The sequence below is a fragment of the Cavia porcellus genome, unplaced genomic scaffold (assembly GCF_034190915.1).
Source record: "Cavia porcellus strain 051 isolate PalLab524CR breed Dunkin Hartley unplaced genomic scaffold, mCavPor4.1 scaffold_21, whole genome shotgun sequence".
NCBI classification, from domain to species: domain Eukaryota; kingdom Metazoa; phylum Chordata; class Mammalia; order Rodentia; family Caviidae; genus Cavia; species Cavia porcellus.
In genome coordinates, this window is record NW_026947504.1 from 39,078,915 (window position 1) to 39,100,103 (window position 21,189).

General features: G+C 41.8%; 1 protein-coding gene across 19 annotated transcripts in view; it reads right to left on the reverse strand.

The window, feature by feature from the left end:
- Positions 1-14: 14 nt before the first annotated feature.
- The window catches only part of N4bp2l2 (NEDD4 binding protein 2 like 2), a 145,496-nt gene continuing 124,321 nt past the window's right edge, over positions 15-21,189 (reverse strand). For 6 of the 19 annotated variants that reach the window (XM_023560478.2, XM_005007031.4, XM_005007030.4 and 3 more), the window contains 2 exons: positions 4,935-5,062; positions 4,325-4,640 (listed from right to left, as the gene is read on the reverse strand). In XM_023560478.2, the coding sequence (XP_023416246.1) occupies positions 4,569-4,640; positions 4,935-5,062 (200 nt within the window). In that variant the 3' untranslated portion in view covers positions 4,325-4,568. Of the gene's footprint in view, positions 1,484-2,368; positions 4,641-4,934; positions 5,063-12,569; positions 18,576-21,189 lie in introns of those variants that run through there. The other 13 variants (XR_010041767.1, XR_010041778.1, XM_063232604.1 and 10 more) reach the window with 11 other exon arrangements.

The window sequence follows — 21,189 nt, forward strand, 5'->3', positions numbered from 1 at the left end:
TGGTTATCACGTGATTAAATTCTTAGGGATTTAGGTACATTTATTGAACCAAAAAAAGTCAATGATAAATCCATATAAATGCAATACCATATACAATTTATAATAACCATAAAAGCACCATTATATAAGACACTTAAAATAATTCACAGAACATTAGAAAGAAGCTGTTGGCCCAAAATAAATAAGAGCATACATCCTAGTGGCTTGTCCATCATGGCCTCATACCAGATTAATCTGATCTTAAGTCCTGGAGTTTAGTTTGGATTCAGATGGTCAGTACCCACATAAGAGAGACATTCCAGAGCCGTGGTAGTTTATTGTCTCCAACGATGCCACGTAAATGAAACATTACGACTGCTCTGCCTGCCAGCGTGCCTGGCTTTACCTGTTCTTGTGTGGTCTTTATCCTAGGCTGCTTAATTCTTGTACTCCCAAATATTTCGGCTGCCAAGTAATTACATTTATAGGCATAATTTTAAAAATTGCTTGTTTCTTTTAAAATTGTTTTAGGAAGGCAGATTAATTTTATTTACACAACGACACAGACAGAGGTTTAATCCTGTTGAATAAAGCAGTAAAACACAAAGGGTGACAAATAATGACACTGATTTTCCTGAGTCACTTGTGTAACTGCCAATGCTCTTAACAGTAGCAGATCATTAAAATAAAGGGGTAACTTCCCAGGGTGTACACTTTGAAGAACAGCATTCCCTATGTGTAAACTTTCTCCATTTTAGAGGAAAATCGGTATCATTAGTGACATGTCTCACGTATTTGGATACATAGATTATCAAGTAGCAACAGCACTAAGAACATTTTCTGCCTCTTGCATCTCCCCCATCTTTCTCATTTTCCTGGTAAAGGTGAAATTTTTGAAAAAACAATGGACTAATAAAACAGTACTAAAATTTATATTTAATATAAACTTTCATGTATGAACCTATGTGAAATGGGTTATGTTCTTGGATTTCAGTTTTAAATTCATTCTTTCCCTAGAGAAAGAGTAATTAACTCTGCAGAATGCCCAGCGTCAGACCATGCACACAGGTGCACTTTAACAAGTTCTTGTTGGTGATAATGAAAATAGTAACCTCTGCTCGGAAACTCTGGGGTTTGACTATTTACACAGGAATCAGAGCTCTGCTAAAATTGAACAAACAATAATTACCAAAACTTGAGTAAAACCTTATTTAGGAAAATTCTGAATGGCTGTAAGAGAGGCCTCTAGTATCCATGGTGACAGCCGCCCCTTCTGCTGAAGGCGCTCCCGTTCGTGAAGCTGCCGTGAGCCCTCCGGCTCGGAAACCCTGTGTAGGAATTCCAGGGTCCTGCACCGCTGGAGGGCGGTGCGTTTCTCCTGTCCTGGTTTCTGTTCATTCTGCTCGGTTTTTCTGCGTGAAGTACACTGTAAAAGGTAACATTATGTTCATACCGTTCTTTCATTCGTTGTATTTTTTCTTTTGGGACTCCGTGAATGTTTCTGCTACATGGAAAAAAAAAAACATAAACAGTTAAGGCAGAAATACCAACGTGCTTTCCTTGTTGCATTGTATAAAGGTTGCACTCTCTTCCTCATATGTAACTGGCAAAAGCATTCTTGCTATTGCATTGTCTTCCAGGCTCTGTCCCAGTTTTCATGCTGCCTTGCATGCCCTCAAACTACCCTGAGGCACCTTCAGAAACGCTTTGCTTCTGATAATCCCAATTATATGTTTTAAAACATGAAAGAATACCATGAGATTTTTTAAAATCACATATTTGACTTTAATGGCATGCACATACTTATCATCAGTTCAGGCCTATCAGTCCCTAAGCCTGCTAAAAGACGCTTATTAAAACAACCTTAAACTCTAGCAGACACAAGTATCAGCTGAGACTATAACTAGAAACATGTTTACCAGAGCCCAACTATAGAATGGAGTCCATGCTATAGGGGTTAACAGTCACCTTTGGGGTCCTCCCGGGGTGAACCTCAGACCCTCTTTGGAAACTTAGCTACTTGTAATCATAAAATGAGCTACCCTTATTCCCAAAAAGTAAATTCTGGTCTCACTGATTAAGTCACTGACATTAATATCAGAGAACACAAACTGAATATCAGAACTCATGCATTCAAAACCAAGTTAGTGTTATTTGGACATTTATTGCTTTATAGATTAGAAGCAGCATCTAAGCAATAAACAAACCACATACTGTTCAACATCTAAAGATCTTTAGTCTAAATGCAAAAACACCACTGACGTGCCATCCCATGCAGAGGAAAGTGCTTTTAGATGTTCATTAATGAAGCAATTTAGCAAAATGTTAAGTGTGTCCTTTTAAAGGATCAAGATCAAGCTGAGATTTAGCATTATATTAGAAAACTGACCCGAAACTTAAGTCTTCACATCAATAATTTCAAAGTTACCGATTTCCAAGAATTACCATTTCTGGCCTGAAAACTACCAGTCCATTTCCAGCCTGAAAAGATTCTTTTGTTCGGCCTGAAATACCTGAAAACAGCAGGATACAGAATGAGGAGCGAGAACAACAAAGAAGTACCTTGCTAACTCTTGAACGTTGAATTTCCAGCGAGTGGCAGGTTCTCGGAATATAACTTCATAGTTATTTTCAAGTGCCTGATTTTTCAAAAGTACATAAAACATTGAAGACATAGTATGTATGTTTGGGAACGTTTATGCTGCCAGTTAACATTTACTACAAAGCGTCCCTAAAACGTGTTTGACCAGTAACCCAATGCCGTAATTTATCTTAACGCAGTCCTTCCCATACTTAGCCACTCTCAGATTATAACTCGCGATGTTAGGTTTGGTCGATTTTGCCCAGCATGTAGAAATTGAACATCTTTAAAAGCTCACTACTGAACTAGTTTAAAATACCCCAAACGCAGGTGTGAGCAGCAGACTCAGTGCGTTCTCAAAGTCCTGTATGCTCATCATAGATTTCTTTCTGTCAAATGCTTTGTTCTGGTCCTCAAGCCTTGACTTAGAAAATGACAGTGCCATGGAAACACAGTTTATGAAGCAGAAGTGACTGCTGTGTGTTTTACATGATCATCCCTCCAGAAGGAGCTCTAGCTGCTACTCAACAGTCTGACTCATCCAGTGGCCTTGAGTTTAGAAAACAATTACAGTCCCCATACAAACACCCAGGAATCCTGCTTTATCTCAAACAACTTTCTGCTATTACTTTTGCTTACTGTGTTACAAAACACAAAATGAAAAGAGCTAAGTAAAAAGACTTTCTCATGAGTAGGGTAAGTTCTCACGTGCTGTTACACAGAAGGGTGATTATAGTTGACATTGTATCAAAAAAGTCAAAATAGAAGATTTCAGATGTCATCACAAACAGTAAGTATTGGAAGTGATGGATCACCAAAATATCCTGAACTCGTCACTGCACCTTACATACATGGACTGACACAACTATTACTTGTCAGTTAATACATTTTTTTTAAAAGTGATAAAGGTTTCCTCTTTACTCTTTGGATGGGCACTGCTAATTAGGGAAGGACTCAACTATCATATCATGAAACATCTAATTTCTGAGACTCCTTAATAGCTGCAGGTGGCTGAGAAAGTTGTACATATCCAGAAAATGAAAAGTAGATGCCTTCCCGGCGCCTCTCATCCCTGGCTCCTGTTTTGAGATGTGCATGAATGCATGCAGCTCTCCCTGGCCCTCTTCATTTCTCACCCACATGACCTCAATCATGAACTGATACAAAGAGGTGATGCCTATTCCTCCTCACATTCACCAGGTCCCACAGCCTGGGCCTGAGTAGAAATGTTAAAGCCTAAACAGACTGCCATGAGTCTGGTGGGAGATACTCACTTTACAGTTATCAGCGGGGATTATTCATGATACAAGGTGAAGCCGCCTGCTTCCTGCCCTACCTTGTGTGGTAGTGGATATTTTGTCCTTTCTGTACCCAACAGAGAATGAAAATCTATTAGGGTGAGACAAAGTATGTGTGGGAAAAATGTATCTAAAGTCTTACCTGACCTGGGTCCCATTTCCTTGGAGAGCTGAGTTATATGTATATTTCTATGCTACTGCCTTAATAGGATTATAGTGATAATCCTAAAGTTATTTCTAAATTAAAAGATTCTGTTGCCCTGGAACTCCCAGGTGACAACTGTACACAGTGCTATGATCCCGAGTCCCAAAGGAAGTTCTAGTATAACGTGTAACCAGGGCATGCATCAATTAGCCCAATATTTTCCTGCAAGTTACAGTGGAACTCCTCTGTATGGAAAGTAACCAAGACTGGAAAACTGTTCAGAATGCAGATCCAAAAAAAGAAAAATGCAGACCAGAACTGTTTACCAAGGAGAATTTAAAAACTGTGCCCTGAAGTGAGATTAGTATCTCAGCGAATTTCAACCACTACACAGCAGAGAAACACTAAGATAAACCTTCTTCACCTGCCCCTTTCAAGAACTGTTAGTAATATGAAATCATGGAAGACCAGAAAAAGAAGAAAGAACAAATGTTTCAACTTGCTCACAAATGGCCACACTGAAAATGCAGAATGATGCCGCTTCCTACCATGACTGCATAGGGCTTCATTTCCCAGGCGTGGAGGTTGGTATTGTCAATAATAATGGGGGATATGCCATTCCGCATTGCTTTTCTTGCTGCAACACAATTTACATAACAGTGAACAACATGCAATAGAGAACGGTGAGCGTCATCCATATCTTGTCATATTTTGTTATAAAGTGTCATTGTACAACTGTAAAGTGCCACCTGTTTTGGAACCCATTATCAGTAATTTTTCCCTAGAACCTAAACAGGTTAAGCTGCAGAATTCTGCTGGGGTCAAGCAGAACTCTGAATTAAGTTCATTCCATAAACGTTAGTCATCGTGAAGCAGCTGAGATCTATGTGCCCAACAGGGCTTCCTGGGATTTGGGAAAGGAATTCATCACCTCTTTTCTGGTTCCATTCATGAGCTTCCTCCAAGAAGTCAGGATTGAACTCATAGGCACCATCTTCCCTGCTGAAAAAGTCATCCGTGCTGAAAATCGCAGCCATGGGAAAGTCACGCTGCAGCTGTCTGCAAAGTGGAGAAACGAAGGCAGGCTTTTAAATTACACGTAGAGTCATGGTAGGAACAATTTCCTTCCATTTCTTTTCTTTTTTTTCTTCCGTTTCTAATGTTTAGCAGTTTATGATTCTGAGATCACCAGGTTTGCAGTCGGTAAGCCTCAATTTAAAAAAAAAACACAAATGCTTATTATCCCCGCAGGCATCGCCCCTCAACAGCAGGCAGGAGAGGGTGAGAAGGGCTGTGTGTCGCCAGCCCTTAAAACTGGGGGGCGCCTGGCCAGCGCCTTCTGCCGCAAACAGGGCTGACTCAGGATAAAGCTACAAGGCCGGGTGGGCAGTGTGGTGACACCCATGGCCATTGCTCTCCAGATCCGGTGCCCTCAGGAGACCTGGCTTCAGGTTCCACGCCCCATGCTGCAGCCCTTCCCCTGGCCCCTAAACTCTTACCTGTCCTGGGACCCATTTCCGTGGAGCTGTTCTCTGTAAAGACCCATCTGAGAAACTAGTTCTTGCTGAGGTATGAAATGTGGACAAAGATGATGTGTGTGTAACATATTTTACATTTTAACAATAACCTAGACCAGTGGAGAAAAGCACAAGAGAAGGAAAGAGGTGAACCCAGTGTTCCCCAAGCCTGTCCACCACAGGGAAGAAAAACCAGGCAGTGCCTCCTTTAAAGCAATAACCACAGAAGGGTATTAAAGCTGTAAAAAAGACTTCAAAGAAATAAGACGACAATCAGGATGAGTTATGTCCATGTACCAACTCCCCAGGATGGACAGAATCCTTATACTATAAACATGTATCAATAAAAAGTGTTTGAAAGAAACGACTTTCCATCTGAACTCCTGATGGTACTTGGCATAAGGCGGGTGGTGCCAATGGATGAGCACAGAGGCGACGCCTGGCACAGCACCCAGCACTGGCACAGCTCGGGTGCGCCCCTGCCCTCGCTCCCGACACACTCGCAGCCCTTCAGCTCCTACACCGATCCAGCGGGCGCTGCAGGGTCGGCATAGAGACACTGACAAGGCGGAAGGACAGAAAAGGGAGGGCAGTGACAGAGGCAAAGCGTGCAAAGAGAAGGCCCAGCGGTTTAACTCCCTTCCCTCCCCTCCTTGTCCTTCTCCAGCAAGGAGGAAAATCCTAGTGCAGATGGACTTGGAGCCACACTACCAAGTGAGCGCTGCGCTTTTCTGCCAGAGCGGGGTTCAGTCTCGCCTCCTCCACCATCTAGTCAGGTGACTTCGTCCTCCCTCTAAGCTGGTTTTCCTAAAACGTAAGATCCCCACCTACTAACCTACTAACAAGGCTGTGAAGCCTCAGTGAGTCAAGGCATAGGAAAACATAAAGGGCAAGGCACTTTACAAATACAAGTTACTGTTGTGTGGTCAGTACTAACAAGCCACACTGACGCAGCGCCTCCGCTTCACATGCCACGGTAATAAATGTCATGAGATGATCGTTAGAGCAATGCATTGGGTGAGAGAGATGAGAAAACAAAACAAATGCTTTGGTTGTCAAAAATGAATAAATTAACATTCCATAAACAGTAAATAAACCTCTGCCACAACCGTTCAGAAGGCAACATAAAAAGCGGAAAAACTATCTAAATCAAATATATTTTCTTTTTAATGGAAAGCCAAAGGACATGAGCTCTTGAGTTAAACAGTAATCTGATAATCTATCTTGATACTCATGAGAAAATACAGGTCACAAAATATTCTGTTGCCCAAAGTCTATTAGTTAATTTAGCCCAGCTACTAAGTATTTATTGAGCACTTAACATATGCCGAGTACTATGTGAAGTATTAGAAGGATAAAGTACTGTGATGCTTTAAGAATTCCCAGCCTAGCCAAGGAGCCGGGACCTCGCACTAGCACGACCCCGTGGGGAAAGCCGTGCTTAAAGCACTGGGAACTCCAGGGCAGGGACAGCTGGCCGTGCGGAAAGCCCTGCACAGAAGGCAACACCTGGACCTTGCAGGGTGGGTATTTTTGTCTCTTCTAGGACAAGCTAAGAGAATGGGGGGTGAGAGAAGGAAGAAACTAATGGTTTGGCTCATTATGAGTTAGGCTGCAGGGAAACAGGAACAAAGACTTTAAGGCTTAAAATTTAAGTGGCAAAACATATTTGAAACGCTGGTTTCAGTTCTCAGTGCCACAAATTGAAAGAGAAATTTGGCAAGCTAGAAGAAGTCCACAGAACATGAAACTGCGTCAGGGAAACAAAGATCATGAGAGAAATGTGGGGTATTTGCAAGGTGGAAAACACACAATAAAAATGATTCCTGGTAGCCACCCCAGGTGCCGGGGAGCCCGCTCGTCACTGAGGGAATGACCCTGTCATTCTCGGGGTCAGCATTTTGGCTGAGCTCCGTGGGCCAGTTCTGCTGTCTTGCCTGGAGTCAGCCATGCAGCTGCAGTCTTGTGCCACGTTAAGGGGGACAGGAAGGTCCAGGCAGGCCTCAGGAGAGCCTGGCGGCGCTGACCCGGGCCCTCCCCAGACCACAGGGGACCGAGCAGCCACGAGCAGCAGTGCAGGGCTCCCACTGCTCCCCACAGCTTGCCACTCTCCCGGCCCATGCTGGAGGGGAAGGAAACGGTTTCTGCCTCTTGATCAAACTGCAGCGAAGAGAAGTGGCAACTTTCACCTGCCCACCGACACAGAACACAATATGTAAGAAAGGCAAAGTACAAAGACTGAATGAGAGACTGATAGTTTCCACAATAAAGTCATTATTTGACCTTGATGATACCGAGACTAAAAAGTCCAAGTCATAAATCTAAATCTTAACTTCCAATATAAGCAAACATTATAAGACACCTTAGAAAAAAATGTAAGGGTAGTAGCAGATGCGTTTTCAGAAACACATGCAGTGGACTCTCAAGTTACAACTGGCCTGACACAGGAACAACTTGGGTTATGACCAGAATTTTATGACCACAGCCTTGAGTTACAACGTGAATACCGGGCAACGTCTCCTAGTTTAACCCTTGAGCTCTGGAAGGAACATCACGACACCCTTCCCTGAATGGGGCTCACTGAGAAATCCTGGGCCGATGTCTCTCTAAGCTGTCCACAGGAGACTCCGAAAGCTGTGCAGAGGAGCCTGAGCCTTGCACTGACCACTTGCGTTACAACCAAGCCCTCGGGCAGCGCTGAGTTCCTAAGTCAAGGTCCACAGTATTTTACTGGGCGTTTCCCCCAAGAGGGTACATTTCATATTTGTGAACACTGTAACGTTTTAAAGTCATTTCTATCAATCATGGTATTTAGTCTAAATTATGAAAACTATGTTCAGAGGTAAAATAATACTGTATAGTTTTATTTCCTACCTTAATGTAAAAAACAACTATGGAAGCTTATTCCAAGAGTTATTTTTCTTTTTGGTCCACACCTGATATTCCCTCTAAATCTGATTTTATTTGTTTTCCTATTAAGTCCACACTCATGAGTTTATTTGTTAAACATTATCAGAGTTGAATTTTTCTTTTCATATACATTTCTTGATCTGCTCTTGTTTCCTCCTCATGGTTTATACTACAGACTAGAAGTTAGTAGTCTCCCTGTCTCCCTTAAAAAGACTTTGCAGCACAAAACAGGTACCAAATCACAATTTCAATACTATTCCTCTCTAGAAAACAACATGAAACTGCTGTTCTTTTTTATTTACAGATTTTTACCTTAGAGTAAAAACTAAATTATTTAGCATCATAATGGGCCAAGAGCACTTTCTGGTCACTTGCTAAGACACACCTGCCTGTAGGCTCCACCATCTCCTACCACAGGTGGGCAAAAATACGAATGTTTCTCACCTTTATGGCTCTGATGCATGTCTTTTATTTTGGCCTTCAAAAACTTGCTTTATGTTCACCTAAATGTTAAATGAGCACCAGGAGCCACAACACCCTCTTGAAAATATGGGACAATAAAATCTCCTCGAGCTAAATAAAGAATTGATTAAAACAGATAATCAAAGACTCTCAACTTAAGTGGAAGCAATAAACACCATTCCACCAGCTTGGGAGGTGGTGAGGACAATGCCCAGCGTTAGCTTGCTTTATTTAGGTCAAGGGTCTCATGTACTATGTAAAATGAAAGAATGAAAATAAAAGGGAAAAAAAAGACAATCAGTTCTCATATCTTTCACTCCCCCAGTTTCCCTGGGTTCACTCAAAATCACTAGTGTGGGGGCTGGGGATTTAGCTCAGCGGCAGAAGTGCCTGCCTTGCAAGCGCGGTGTTGTGAGTTCGATCACCGGTACCGATAAAAAGGAAAAAAAAATTATTAGTGTGAGAGAAACCCAGGTACTAACCTAGAGCTCCAATTTACCTTTTTTTTTTTTTTTTTTTGTCTTTTTCCTTTTTATCGGTACCAGGGATCGAACTCACGACTGCCTGCTTGCAAGGCAGGCACTTATGCCACTGAGCTAAATCCCCAGCCCCCTTTACCATTTTTGCTGTAATTATTTAATAATAATCATATAGATAGTATATAGTCACTGGCTCACTCACTTACTATTTAATTTTGACTTGTACACTTAACTATGGATGTTTTCAAACATGTAAAGGTTGACAGGCTAGGAAAATCAATACCCACACATCTTTAGAAATTATCCTAGCTGCAGAAATTATCACCAGATGGCAAATTTTCTTTCACCTACTTCATATTTTAGTTCATCAAAATCCCCCAATGCCCAAAATTTTCTGTTTGTCTCATTAACATTTTCCTAAAGTTCATTTGTTTGAATGAGGAATTAAGCACCTTGCCTCTTACAGATTCTACAGTTTTCTCTCCCCTTTTGGTTTCTATCTGAATCCCACCAAAACCTTTTAATTAGAAAACAATGAAATCTATTCAAATGAGTTGAAAAACAGCACAGGGAACAAGGCCTGCCCTTCACTCATCACCAGACATTAACATGTTGCCTTCAGTGTTCTGCTTCTCATAGAAGATGAAAATAAGATGCAGACATAACTCTGTAGACCTCAATTCCTTATCAAGCAGCTCCCAAGAACAAGGCATTCTCCCAGAACCACAGTACTGTTATCACATCTAAAACACTAGGTTTAACCCATAAAATATTAAATTTTTAATTTTTAATAATTCCCTGATGATTCCCAAAGTGCTCTTCTAGGTTTCCAAGTAATATGTGTGGTTACTGGGTCCGCCTGTGTCTTTTAGTCTGGAACAGCCCTCAGCTCCTGCAGGTCCCTCGTTTAAGAGTCCAGATTAGCTGGCCGGAGGATGCTGCATTCTGGGTGTCTGGTGGTTTCCTCACAAGTAGATGCAGGCTGGACATTCTTAGAAGGGAGCTACAGAGGTGACGCTCGTGTACTTCAAGGCAGGAGCCCCTGATCTCCGGCTGTGAAGTGCTCCATCCACTTCCTTTGTAACATTAAGTAATGTGTGGGTGTGAAAGCGAGCCCGCGGAGGCACGGAGCTCTTCAGCAACCTGTTCCTCAAACAGTGTTATAGCTATTGCTCTGCTCCCTGCCTGAATCGCACAGTTTTGATGTTTTCAGTCTGTAATGCCTTCTGTATTACTAAATGGCTTAGTAAAGAGCTTTCTTTCCCTTTTTCCTTTTCCTAATCTTTGCCATTCTTACCCTTTAATGATACTCAAATCCTCTCAGATTTGGCCTCTCAGATTTGGTATTCTTCAAACTGGCTCCTATATTAAATGCCCACGCACATTTTAAGTGTCATTTTTTCTTTTTCAATTTTATGCATTTACTGCATAAAATTTTGAAATGCAATACTGTGAAAAAGGGAAGATTCCTATATTGCTCCAACTAAAAATAACTTATTAATAACAGCTTGGTCTTCTTTACAGGAATGAGACAGTTATGTATCTTCCCATGTTTCATTTCATCTTTTGTGTGGTTATGTAAAAACAAGAACATAATGTAGAGCAAACCACAGTTTTACCAAGTTTTTTATACCAAGTTATTTTCCACCTCATGAAATAGTCCTCTGTGACATTTTTAATGATACGGCAACTAATTCATGTGGATATGCAGTAATTTAACCAGTACTCTATGAGTAAGTTTAGCTTGTTTCATATTTCTTTGATTATCATTAAAAAGACTAATACTTTTCTTCTGTGTGTTGGTCACTTAGATATTCTTTCGGGAACTGCATTTTCATGTCCTTTTTCTGACACAGTATTTTATTAGGAGTGTAGCTTTCATTCTGAATGTCAATTTCTTAGAGTTTAACAGTTTTTTTTTAACTTTGTTTATACTAACCATAAAGTCTGTTTGAAAATTCTGCCTAGTCACATACATCCATCTCTTATTTTGACTTTGCACTCTAATAGTGTAAATACATCTATGCTCTGTTACACTTTCCTCCCGAGTGCATTTAAACCTTAGTGTATGTCAGCATCGTTGTCTTAAGAGTCATCTCATGGTTGGCTAAGTTTGGTTGTTCTAATAAATTTTCTTTTCAAGAGTGCTAATAGCTGATCAAAAGGCTTGGTATGTATTAACCCTCCTTAACCTTCATAACAGTTTTATGAGGCAATACGGTCTCTGGCTGATAGATTAAAAAAAAAAACCTAGCACTTCAAGATTTAAGTTTACACAGCTTGGATGTGGCCCTGATGGACTTTTACCCCTGGTCTATACAGTCAGAGCATGGGGGAGCCATGTGTTTTGTGAGCTCTTGTGGACCTAACAAAGCCCTTCTGGCTGTCTTCCTTCCCATTAGCAACACCAAGACAGCCAGCATCCCCTGTCCACCTCAGCGGCAGCTCCCACTCTGCAGGGACCGGGGGCCACTGCAGCTACAGCCCTGACATCCGTGTTCCTCAGAACAGAAGAGCCAAGGGAGTCTTACAGCTGTAGTGTAACAGTTAGGCACACTGTCACACCTCCGAATACAGAGCTCCCAAGGAAGACAGGGCAGTTAGTCAACAGCTTTCCCAGCAGTTAGCATGACATCCATGCCTAGGCCTGAATTTACTGTTTATCACTTCTGAGTCTCCAACTAAGAAATGTCCTAGTTGTGACTGTTGCCTGTTTATATTTATTCTGATTACATTGGCTCCCACATTTAACTACTGCAGGACTTCTCATTTTTTGCATTGTGGGTCTGCTCAGCCCCATCTCTCATGAACATTAAAGCTCCAACATTTATTTTAGAATCTTTCAAAAAATATGTATCTCATTTAGCTTCTTTTAAATGTTTACTTCTTAGTCAACTACCTTAATATTTCAGACTCGTTTTTTTCCTTTTGTATCAAAGACAGGAATATACCATATAAATGTAAGTTTTTAAATATAGAGAACAACAAAAGGAATAATATAATAAAAACCTGTATACTCACCACCTGGAGTTAATCATTAACATTTTCTCACATGTATTTTGTTGTCTTAACATTCACCCAACTCGGCACCTTAACTCTGGCATTCCCCATATTTTCCTTCACTTCCCCCTTGTCACATTACTTATCATCTCCTAATGTAGCACATAATTCCCTTATGTTTTATATCCATTTCCCTACCTCTGGTATACAAGGTCCACATGGGCAGGATCTGTGTTTTGTTCACTGGTGATTCCCAAGTACCTAGAACACTACCTGGAACATAGTAGACACTCAATAAATATTTATGGAATGAAAAAAATGGAGCATTATATATTTTAGATTTATTCATGCTGATACATACAGTCCATTACTTTTAACTGCTACGTAGTACTCCATTATCAGCAATATAAACATATCTAATATTAAGTTATTTTGTGCTATGCACTATTCTAATAGCTTCACATTTCTAATGGAAGGCTCAAATAATCCTGGGAGATAAATACTGTTATTAACCCCATGTTGCCGACCAATGAGTGGTGCAGCTGGATTAAAAGCCAGGTTTCCGATCCTGGAGCTCCACAGGAAACCATTATGCTTGAGCACTATGAAGTTATAAACCTGTTTACTGATGCCTTTTTCTGGTGATCTTCAGGTTTGCAGCTTTCCCTCTGATGCATGCAGTTGCATGAGCTTCACTGTACCTGTCTTATGGGCACCCATGGATGACTCTTGTGGCGTGCACCTCAAGTGGAGTAGCTGTAGGAGTCATTTGTTTTGAGACAATAGACCAAAGCACATGCTATCTCAATTTTCCTTCAGAAAATATTTTAGAAAAAACCCCTATGTTCCATGAAGGCAGGGATTTTTGTCTTTTGTCTGCTGCTCTATTTGAAGCATCCAGAAAAAAATGCCAGGCACGTGGGAGATAATAAATTTGGTGAATATATGAATGGTTCATGACTATAAATGCTTTTTTTCTTTTTCTCTTTTTATCGGTACCAGGGATCGAACTCACAACTGCCTGCTTGCAAGGCAGGTGCTTATGCCACTGAGCTAAATCCCCAGCTCCTATAATGCTTTCTTGACTAATTATGTGAACTCTTTCTACAGGGTCCTAAACCATGTGAGGAAAATTTTTCATCTATGGATAATGAGAATTTTACCCAAACCTCAGGTTTATCCCTTAGAGGAGACTGAGCGTAAAGAGCTTAGATCCTAGTACTTCCTGTGGGTGCTACTAGAATCCTTCCAGAGTACTTTAAAATGGAAGCAGGAGACCCAGCAGCCTGAGAACGGGGCAGGAGCCTGGCTGTACACCATGGGACAGTCTCCCCCCCCCCCTCACGTTTCCTGGCCTTCACAAGCTGCCATCCACCTTGCCACGGCTGAGCCCTGCCCTTGGAGATACCTGTTACACACACTGCCAGCCCTGTATCACCAAGCCACGAAGGCTGAGTGACTCCACAAGTTCCCAGCTGTCCTTCTGCTGTCTGGCCTTGTACCCCTCAGGCCTCCACACTGGGGCCTGTTTATGAGATGGAAAATGCACAGTCCCTGTTGTTACCTTGCTGTCACTTATCTACATGGTCCCACTTCGTGCTCACTTTCCTGCCTGTAGGCAGCGCCCTTCTGCAGAACGTAGCAATGGTTCGGGTTTCTCCTGTGTGTGTTGCTTAGTGCAGTAACACTCAGGGCTGAGAAAGGGATCAGGCACACCTGCCTCGGTACTTTGTTTTAGCTTTTGTCTCCCAGCATCATATCAGTTACAGATAGCAGAAGACTGGCCATCCAAGAAAATAATCCATCTTGGGCTCTCTTTTGAGTGATTAATGAGGACAGCGGGTGCACCTGACCCTAATTTTGTAAATTGTTTTAGTATAACTCAGAGCAACTGGCACATCAAACATTCTCAAATGTTAAAAAAAAAAAGTTTTCTGTGCATCTAATTTTATGGTGACTATTCTTTTTTTTTTTTTGAAACTCCTTTATTCTCCACATAGCATTCTTTTGCATTTTTATGTGAATAATCTGTCTTGTGATTTTCTCAAGAACCACGCTGAAGTCTAGCTCCCATCTCTCAGAAGCTTCTCAATAGCAAATCTGTTCATCAGTTATGTAGTGAATCTTACTATGTGCCACATGTAGAAAAGACAGTCAAGACGGACACAGGACAAAGGCTGCTGAAGAGGTGCTAGCCAGCACAGAAAGCTTCTCCCAAACTGTGTTCTTCATCACATCCTTAAAACACGGGAAAGAACCTCAAAAGATCCAGCAGTGCAATGGCAGTTCAACAGAATCCTTAGAAACTGAGCAGGAGGTGGAGGTGTACTGGTTCAAGACATCCCTAGTGAGGTGTCAGATGCGGTCCCCTGATGCTAATGTACTCATCTATAAAGGAAAATGACCTCTGTGTTCACAGAGTTATTGTGAAGATTGAACACCCCAGTGTCTAGAAAGCACCAGGCACACGGTCAGTATTTTCTGTGTGTTGGCTTTTTGGTTCTGTTTTTCCCTTCCGCCTTCCCAGATTCTTACCTGATAAAAACAGATAGCCTTCTCCCCAAGCCACACACATGATCCGACAGACAGCCTTATGAAGGAACAATTAGAAATTAGGCTAGCTTTTCTTTATCACACTATGTACTCAACCCCACAGAGCCAGGTGTCTTTAGGTCACTTACAATGATAAAAAAATAATTTCTTATTGGGCTGGTCTAGTATCTGAATCTAGGAAGGTGCCATTAAATAGATTTTACTGAAATGCCAAGAAGAAGTTAATTTGAGTAATAAATAGTCTATTAGGTGAGCAGATCTAGATCCCTGGGAGTTGGGAATTGATAACTCTCTCCAACATATCATAATCAGAATATTTATTTAAAATCTAAATCTTTTGTTCTCCACTGCCCCCAATTGTAACATATTAACAAGACAAAAAGCATCCCTGGGTTATAGTTTTTCAATTAGGAGACAAACATATTATTAGTATTGATAAATAACAATAAAAAGTAGCTTCCTTACCCTGACAGGTGAAATCCAGGTTAATTTAGCCCCACAAGTCTTTTTTCCCCTCTGAGTCTTTAAGTGTTGTTTTCATTACAACAGATCAAAACTACCTCATTACACTTTGACCAGGTCACTCCTGCTACCCTCTTTCATATAGAAGAAAACGCTCTGGATTAGAAGCAGGATCAAGAAATTGATCAAGTTTCATGTCTTGGGCCTGAACTAGGTGAACTCAAGGAACTTCTTACACATCTCTTGAGCTTTTACTACAAAAATGCCCCTCATCCGCTTCTACCTGCGCTCAAATTGTGGCTCACACGTGTGGTACAACGTGGCCACAAGTCAGCAGCGTCTTCCTTCATTGTCCCAAAAGCTCCAGGAACAGGACGGTGGTGTCTCCTGTGTAGCGAACACTTCCTGACAAGTCTGTCTAGTGACTGCAGACACGTGGCACAACACCATACCACTCTTAGGAAATGTGTGCAGCGCTGCCAGCTCTCAATCATCTTCTCATCCAGAGAGAGGCATTTTAAGTTTTCTCCTTAGAGGAGACTTTGGACTGTTTAAGAAAATCATGAAATATTTAAAACTCTAGTGATCAATTTCTAAGTAGAGCTAAATATCTAGAAATCTGGGCTAAGCCCCGCCAGATACTCTATTTGATATACACAGACTTTCTACTTTGACCTGAGTGGGACGTGGCTGCGTGGACAGCAACACCAAGGTGCAGGTGGCTGTCAGCATAGCGTACTCAGAAGTCAGACTGACACCACTAGTGACCCGACCTGGTCTCCCGTCCTGACTGCTTCCTGGATCCCACTGCTTGCTCAGCTGTATACACTTCTCCCCATCTCTGTGTTATTGCCTCATATTAGAAAAGTACCCCTCTACTGCCTTAGAAAATGCTAGCATTGAGGAATCACCAAATGGTATTTCTCTTGATGGAAAACTGTTAACCAGAAACAGGAATGAGAAAAAAAGCCATCAGCAAGCACCCTTTCAGCCCGACTGAATCCACATTACACATCGTTTATGATGGTGCCAAAAGGGGCTAGAACATGACAAACATGCACCATGTACCACAGCGTAGTTCCCAGACTTGGCTTTGAGGTGTAAAGGCTCAAAATAATTCCAGGAACTGATATGAGGTTGATGATTTTTAATTTTCCAAATAAAGTTATTTTTTAAAAAAAGAAACAAAAGCAACACTATTATTGCCATTCCAAAAGAACATTTAGTAGCATTTTATTCAGACATAAAATAATGAAGTTCTGACACATGTTACAACATGTACAGACCTTTGAAAACAAAATGAAAAAGGACAAAAAGCCAATGAAAAAGGACAAAAACTAATCTGCTTGCATGAGGCTCTTAGAAAAGGCAAAAACACACAGAGGCAGCAAGTAGCTTAGTTTGTAATGAGGGAGGAAGAACAGTGATTCTGCGCGCGCGTGTGTGTGTGTGTGTGTGTGTGTGTGTGTGTGTGTGTGTGTGTGTCTCTTTGTGAGACGGGGTCTCGCTCCGCTGTTCAGGCTGGCCTCGAGCTCACTTTGTAGCCCAGGCTGGTCTCAAACTTGCAGTGATCCACCATCCTGCGTTGGGATTACAGGAGTGCACCACCACGCCCACAGAACAGTGACTTATTATTTAATGGGCACAGAGCTTCTTTTGGGAGGTGATAAAAAAAACTTGAAATAGCAGGATGGCTGCACAGTATCATGTATATAATTAATGCCACTGCTTTTTAATACTTAAAAAAGGTGAAAATGTACAGACAGGAAGACATCTGACCACACACAGAGAAAGCACAGGTGCTCACTACAGATGCTCTCACTGCAGCCAAAGCAAACGACAGCAATAGATCCAGTTTATTACATCAGCTATGGGAATGGCTCTGGGTCACAGGGTGAGTGAAAGGCTCTTGCTACGGGAAGTCTTCCTTCTGTGGGGTCTTCTGTCAGTTTTCACTGCTATGACCTAACCCAGGATCACCTGTCTAGTACTCCGACTGCTATGAAGCGTCCTGGCCAAGGCCAGGAGAACCCCCCTTTCCCATCTCTGTCTCCTTCCTGACGCTGCCATTGGCCCTACCCTCCTTCAAGGCCAGCTCAAGGACCCGCTCCTAGTGCAGGAGACACTCTGGGCCTAACTAGCCTGAACTAGGTAACTCACTGGTTCCCTTGGCCTTGAACACTGTGAGTATGTGGAATGCTACTGGACTTTACTTACCCCAACAGAGCACTGGTTACTGACTTCCACTTGTTAGTCTTGTGTAGGCAACTTCGCTTAACTTTATTTGGTGTACGCCTTATGGAGTAAGTGTTCACAGTTTTACATGTACTCAGTGAACAGTGTTACAGTTGATTAATGACCGATAATGAACATTTGGCACCATAAATAACACACTCCACAGTGATTAATCCATATATCTAACTGCAGGGTCTGTGTTTACCACAGTATCTAAAATCTTCAAAATAAAATGCAATATTAGCTCCATTTTACTAAAATATATCTGAAGTACTGAGGAATAAAGTGATAGATGCTTATTAAAATCAGGTAAAATTTAGTAAGTCACTAAAAACCCATCTTTGAGGGTAAAAGAGCTTCCTAGTTTATGTCCAAATGAGAATTAATCTAGGAAAGCCTTTTAATATGGCAAATGACATATTTACTTACATAATAAGGCTATCTCATAAAACCTCTAGATCTAGCTAGGTAAGCCATTAAACAAAGCCTTTTACTCAATAGTGCCTTAATTTTCACATTTGAAAATTGTATATTTGTATATATACATGTATCTATTTATTTGTATTTGTTGTAAGAAATTGGAAAATAAACCTAGAGGTAAAAGTCTATAATCCACTAGCTAAAGTCAACAATTACCAAAAAACACTGATCTTTGTACACATTTTTGTATGCATATACATAGACTTCTTAGGACAGAAAATACGTGTGTGCCTGTGTGTGTCTTTTTAAGTTTTTTAAAGGAACAATACATTTACAGACCAAATATACATCTATGTTTCCATAATGACTACGTGACTTATAAGCCAATCCTTTCTTTCTGAACATTTAAATTGTCCCATGGTTTTTATTACACAAAAAAATTCTGTGATGAACATTCCTCTCTTCACGTACTTGTCCAATTATTTTCTTAGGATGAGCTCCTGGAAGTGGATCTTACAGGTCAATGGTAAGAACCTATTTAAAAAAACAGTGTTTGAATAAAATAGAGATAAAACAGGTTTAGGGGCATACTAATTTTTGCACTCCGATATACTTAAAATATTTAAACCAGGTAAAACTCCAACTACCTTTTTAACATATTCAAAGAATTTAAATAGATGTTTTCTACAACCTAGTCACATTGAACTATGAAAACATACAGGTGAAAGGCATAGAAATCTAACATTGACTTGGAAGACAAGACATAACCTAATTTCAAGAAAAGATTTTTATTAGTTATTTAATCAAACGAAAAAGGTTAAGCAGAAAAAGATGAACCCACATTTGTAAAAACTGATTTTCTCCAATTTTTAAAGAAAACATTTTTATTATTCTGATTTAAGAAATACATATGCATTATAGAAAATTTAGAAAACACACAGAGAAAAATGTGAATTTCCCAGGATCCAACAAACATATAAGATAACCTTACAGTTTTACTATTATCTATACATGTGCATTTAAAAACAGTTGGCCGTGCTCCTCTCCCACCCTGCCACACCAAGAGTGGGGAAGACTGCTCCTTGAGGGCCATCCTTCAACTGCTTCCCATTTCATCCCCACCGCGGGCCTCCTGTCTTGCTGAAATGTAGCTTGTTTCCTTGCTTATTTCCAGACCTTGATGTAAGGTAAATGCCCACCCCAAAGCATGCCAAGGCCCCCCCCTAGTGCCACTCAAGATGGAGCCCATATGATCAACCACAAAAAACAATAGTATCTCTTAAAATTTATACAGCACTTCAAACTCTTTAGAAATGTGTCTTCTGTACACATTTAATCTTTACCGCAGCCTTATGAGGCAGGGCAAGGGGATATTCCATTGGGCAAGGGAGGAAACTGAGCCATGGGGTTGAACAACATAGCTAGTGAGTAGCAGAGCTCTGAAGGAAGCCCTAAGTTGGCTGGCAAGCTGAAGTTCTTTATCCAGCTATTATTAGCCAGCCATTTTAAAGTCTAATGCCTGGACATTAAAAGCCAGAAGGATCTGGAATACATCCTCTCACCTAATCACCTCTCAGTAGTCACATATAAGGAACTGAGGCCTACAGAAGGGCCTCATGGGATTGCACAAAGTTGCCAGCTAGGGGGTGACCAAGTACAGGAGATCTAAAGGCATCATCTTCAAAGTTCTCAGCCAGTACTCAGAGATGTTCTTTAATAAGCTGATCTCTCATCATATGTCTTCTGCTTAGTCAAATGTCAACCGGGAACTGAAATCCTAAAAGTGTAAAACATTAGAGACAGAAAGGACCTTAAAGACCACACCACCCACTTTACAGATGAGGAAATGTGAGGTCTGAAACCCTTATGTTTGGCTCCATAATCATGTTACGGCTCAAAACCAAACTGGGCCAAAAATGTTTACTTTATTCTTTGACACATCTGTGACAGACCATAGACCACAAAGTAAAAGTGAAATTAAATAGGTTTTGACATCCACAAGATACTTGGTTGATGACAGATGTACCCACCATAACACAAAATAACCAAGTAATTCTGGGTGCTAAGGAGGCTTCCAACTCTAGTGCCATCCTCTGCTTTTCCAGGAACCAGACAGGACACCCACTGAAAACTGTCTGTGTCTCAGAAAAGGGTAGCAGGGGTCCTCCGAAAGTCTCCCATTCTTTTAACCCGCAAGTGTGTGTATGTTGTTTGTTTTTGGCTAAAGGCCTCTACACAAATCAAACAGAATCCTAATAAAAATCGGCAGCATCTGACTGACGCTGTCTCGGTTCCCGCGTATCCAGAGGGCTTGGGTGCTCATCCTAAGGTCATTGTCCGGGCCCCAGGAAAGCCAGCAGCCGACTGTGGACACCTCGGTCTTTGACAGTTCCACTGCCCTGTGGCCAGCCTTTTCTCCCCAATGGCATGGAAGGCTCCGGGAAGGCAAAGGCCACTCTTCAAGACTGAATATCTACTACGTGCTAGACAAGGTAAATGGTAGGATACGATTTGGTCCTTACCTTTAAGAAACTTACAGAAGGATAAACAAAGCCATGTGCAAAAGCAGTCATAGTCACAGAGCTGTAAACAGGAGGCCAAAGAGCCTGCAAGAGGGCATCTACTGGCGGGAGAGCCAGCACCAGGTAAGGGGAAGGTAACAGAGCTGAGTTTTAAAAGGCTAGTAGAATCAGTCGGGCAAAGGGAGGCGGGCCAGCGTCAGCCCCGGCCTCCGGGAGAAACAGCTGGGTTTACAGGAGATGAACAGTCCAACGTAACTGGGATGTCAAGTGCAAGACAGTGAGTGGTGGGAGTTCAGGCTGGCGCGGAGGGCCTAGCAAGGTGGTTGCGAGTAACAAGCCCGCGTAATTCCCGCCGACCTGGTAACGGGGGAGCTGCTTACGCAATTCCCAAGTAAACGAATTCGGGTGCTATGGCGAGGCTGTCAGAGGCGGTCGGTGGTGGCGCCAGCCCCCTCCCCCGGGTACCTGGGAGCCTTCGCAGCTGCCAAAGCAAACTCAGGCTGCCTGAATCCAAGCAGATTTTCAAAGTGGGCCGCCAGCCCCGGCCACCACCTCTGGTGCCCCAGACCCCAGTCCCCGGGACCCTGTGCATTCGCTTCGTAAAAACGCCTGTTGACGCAGCGTGG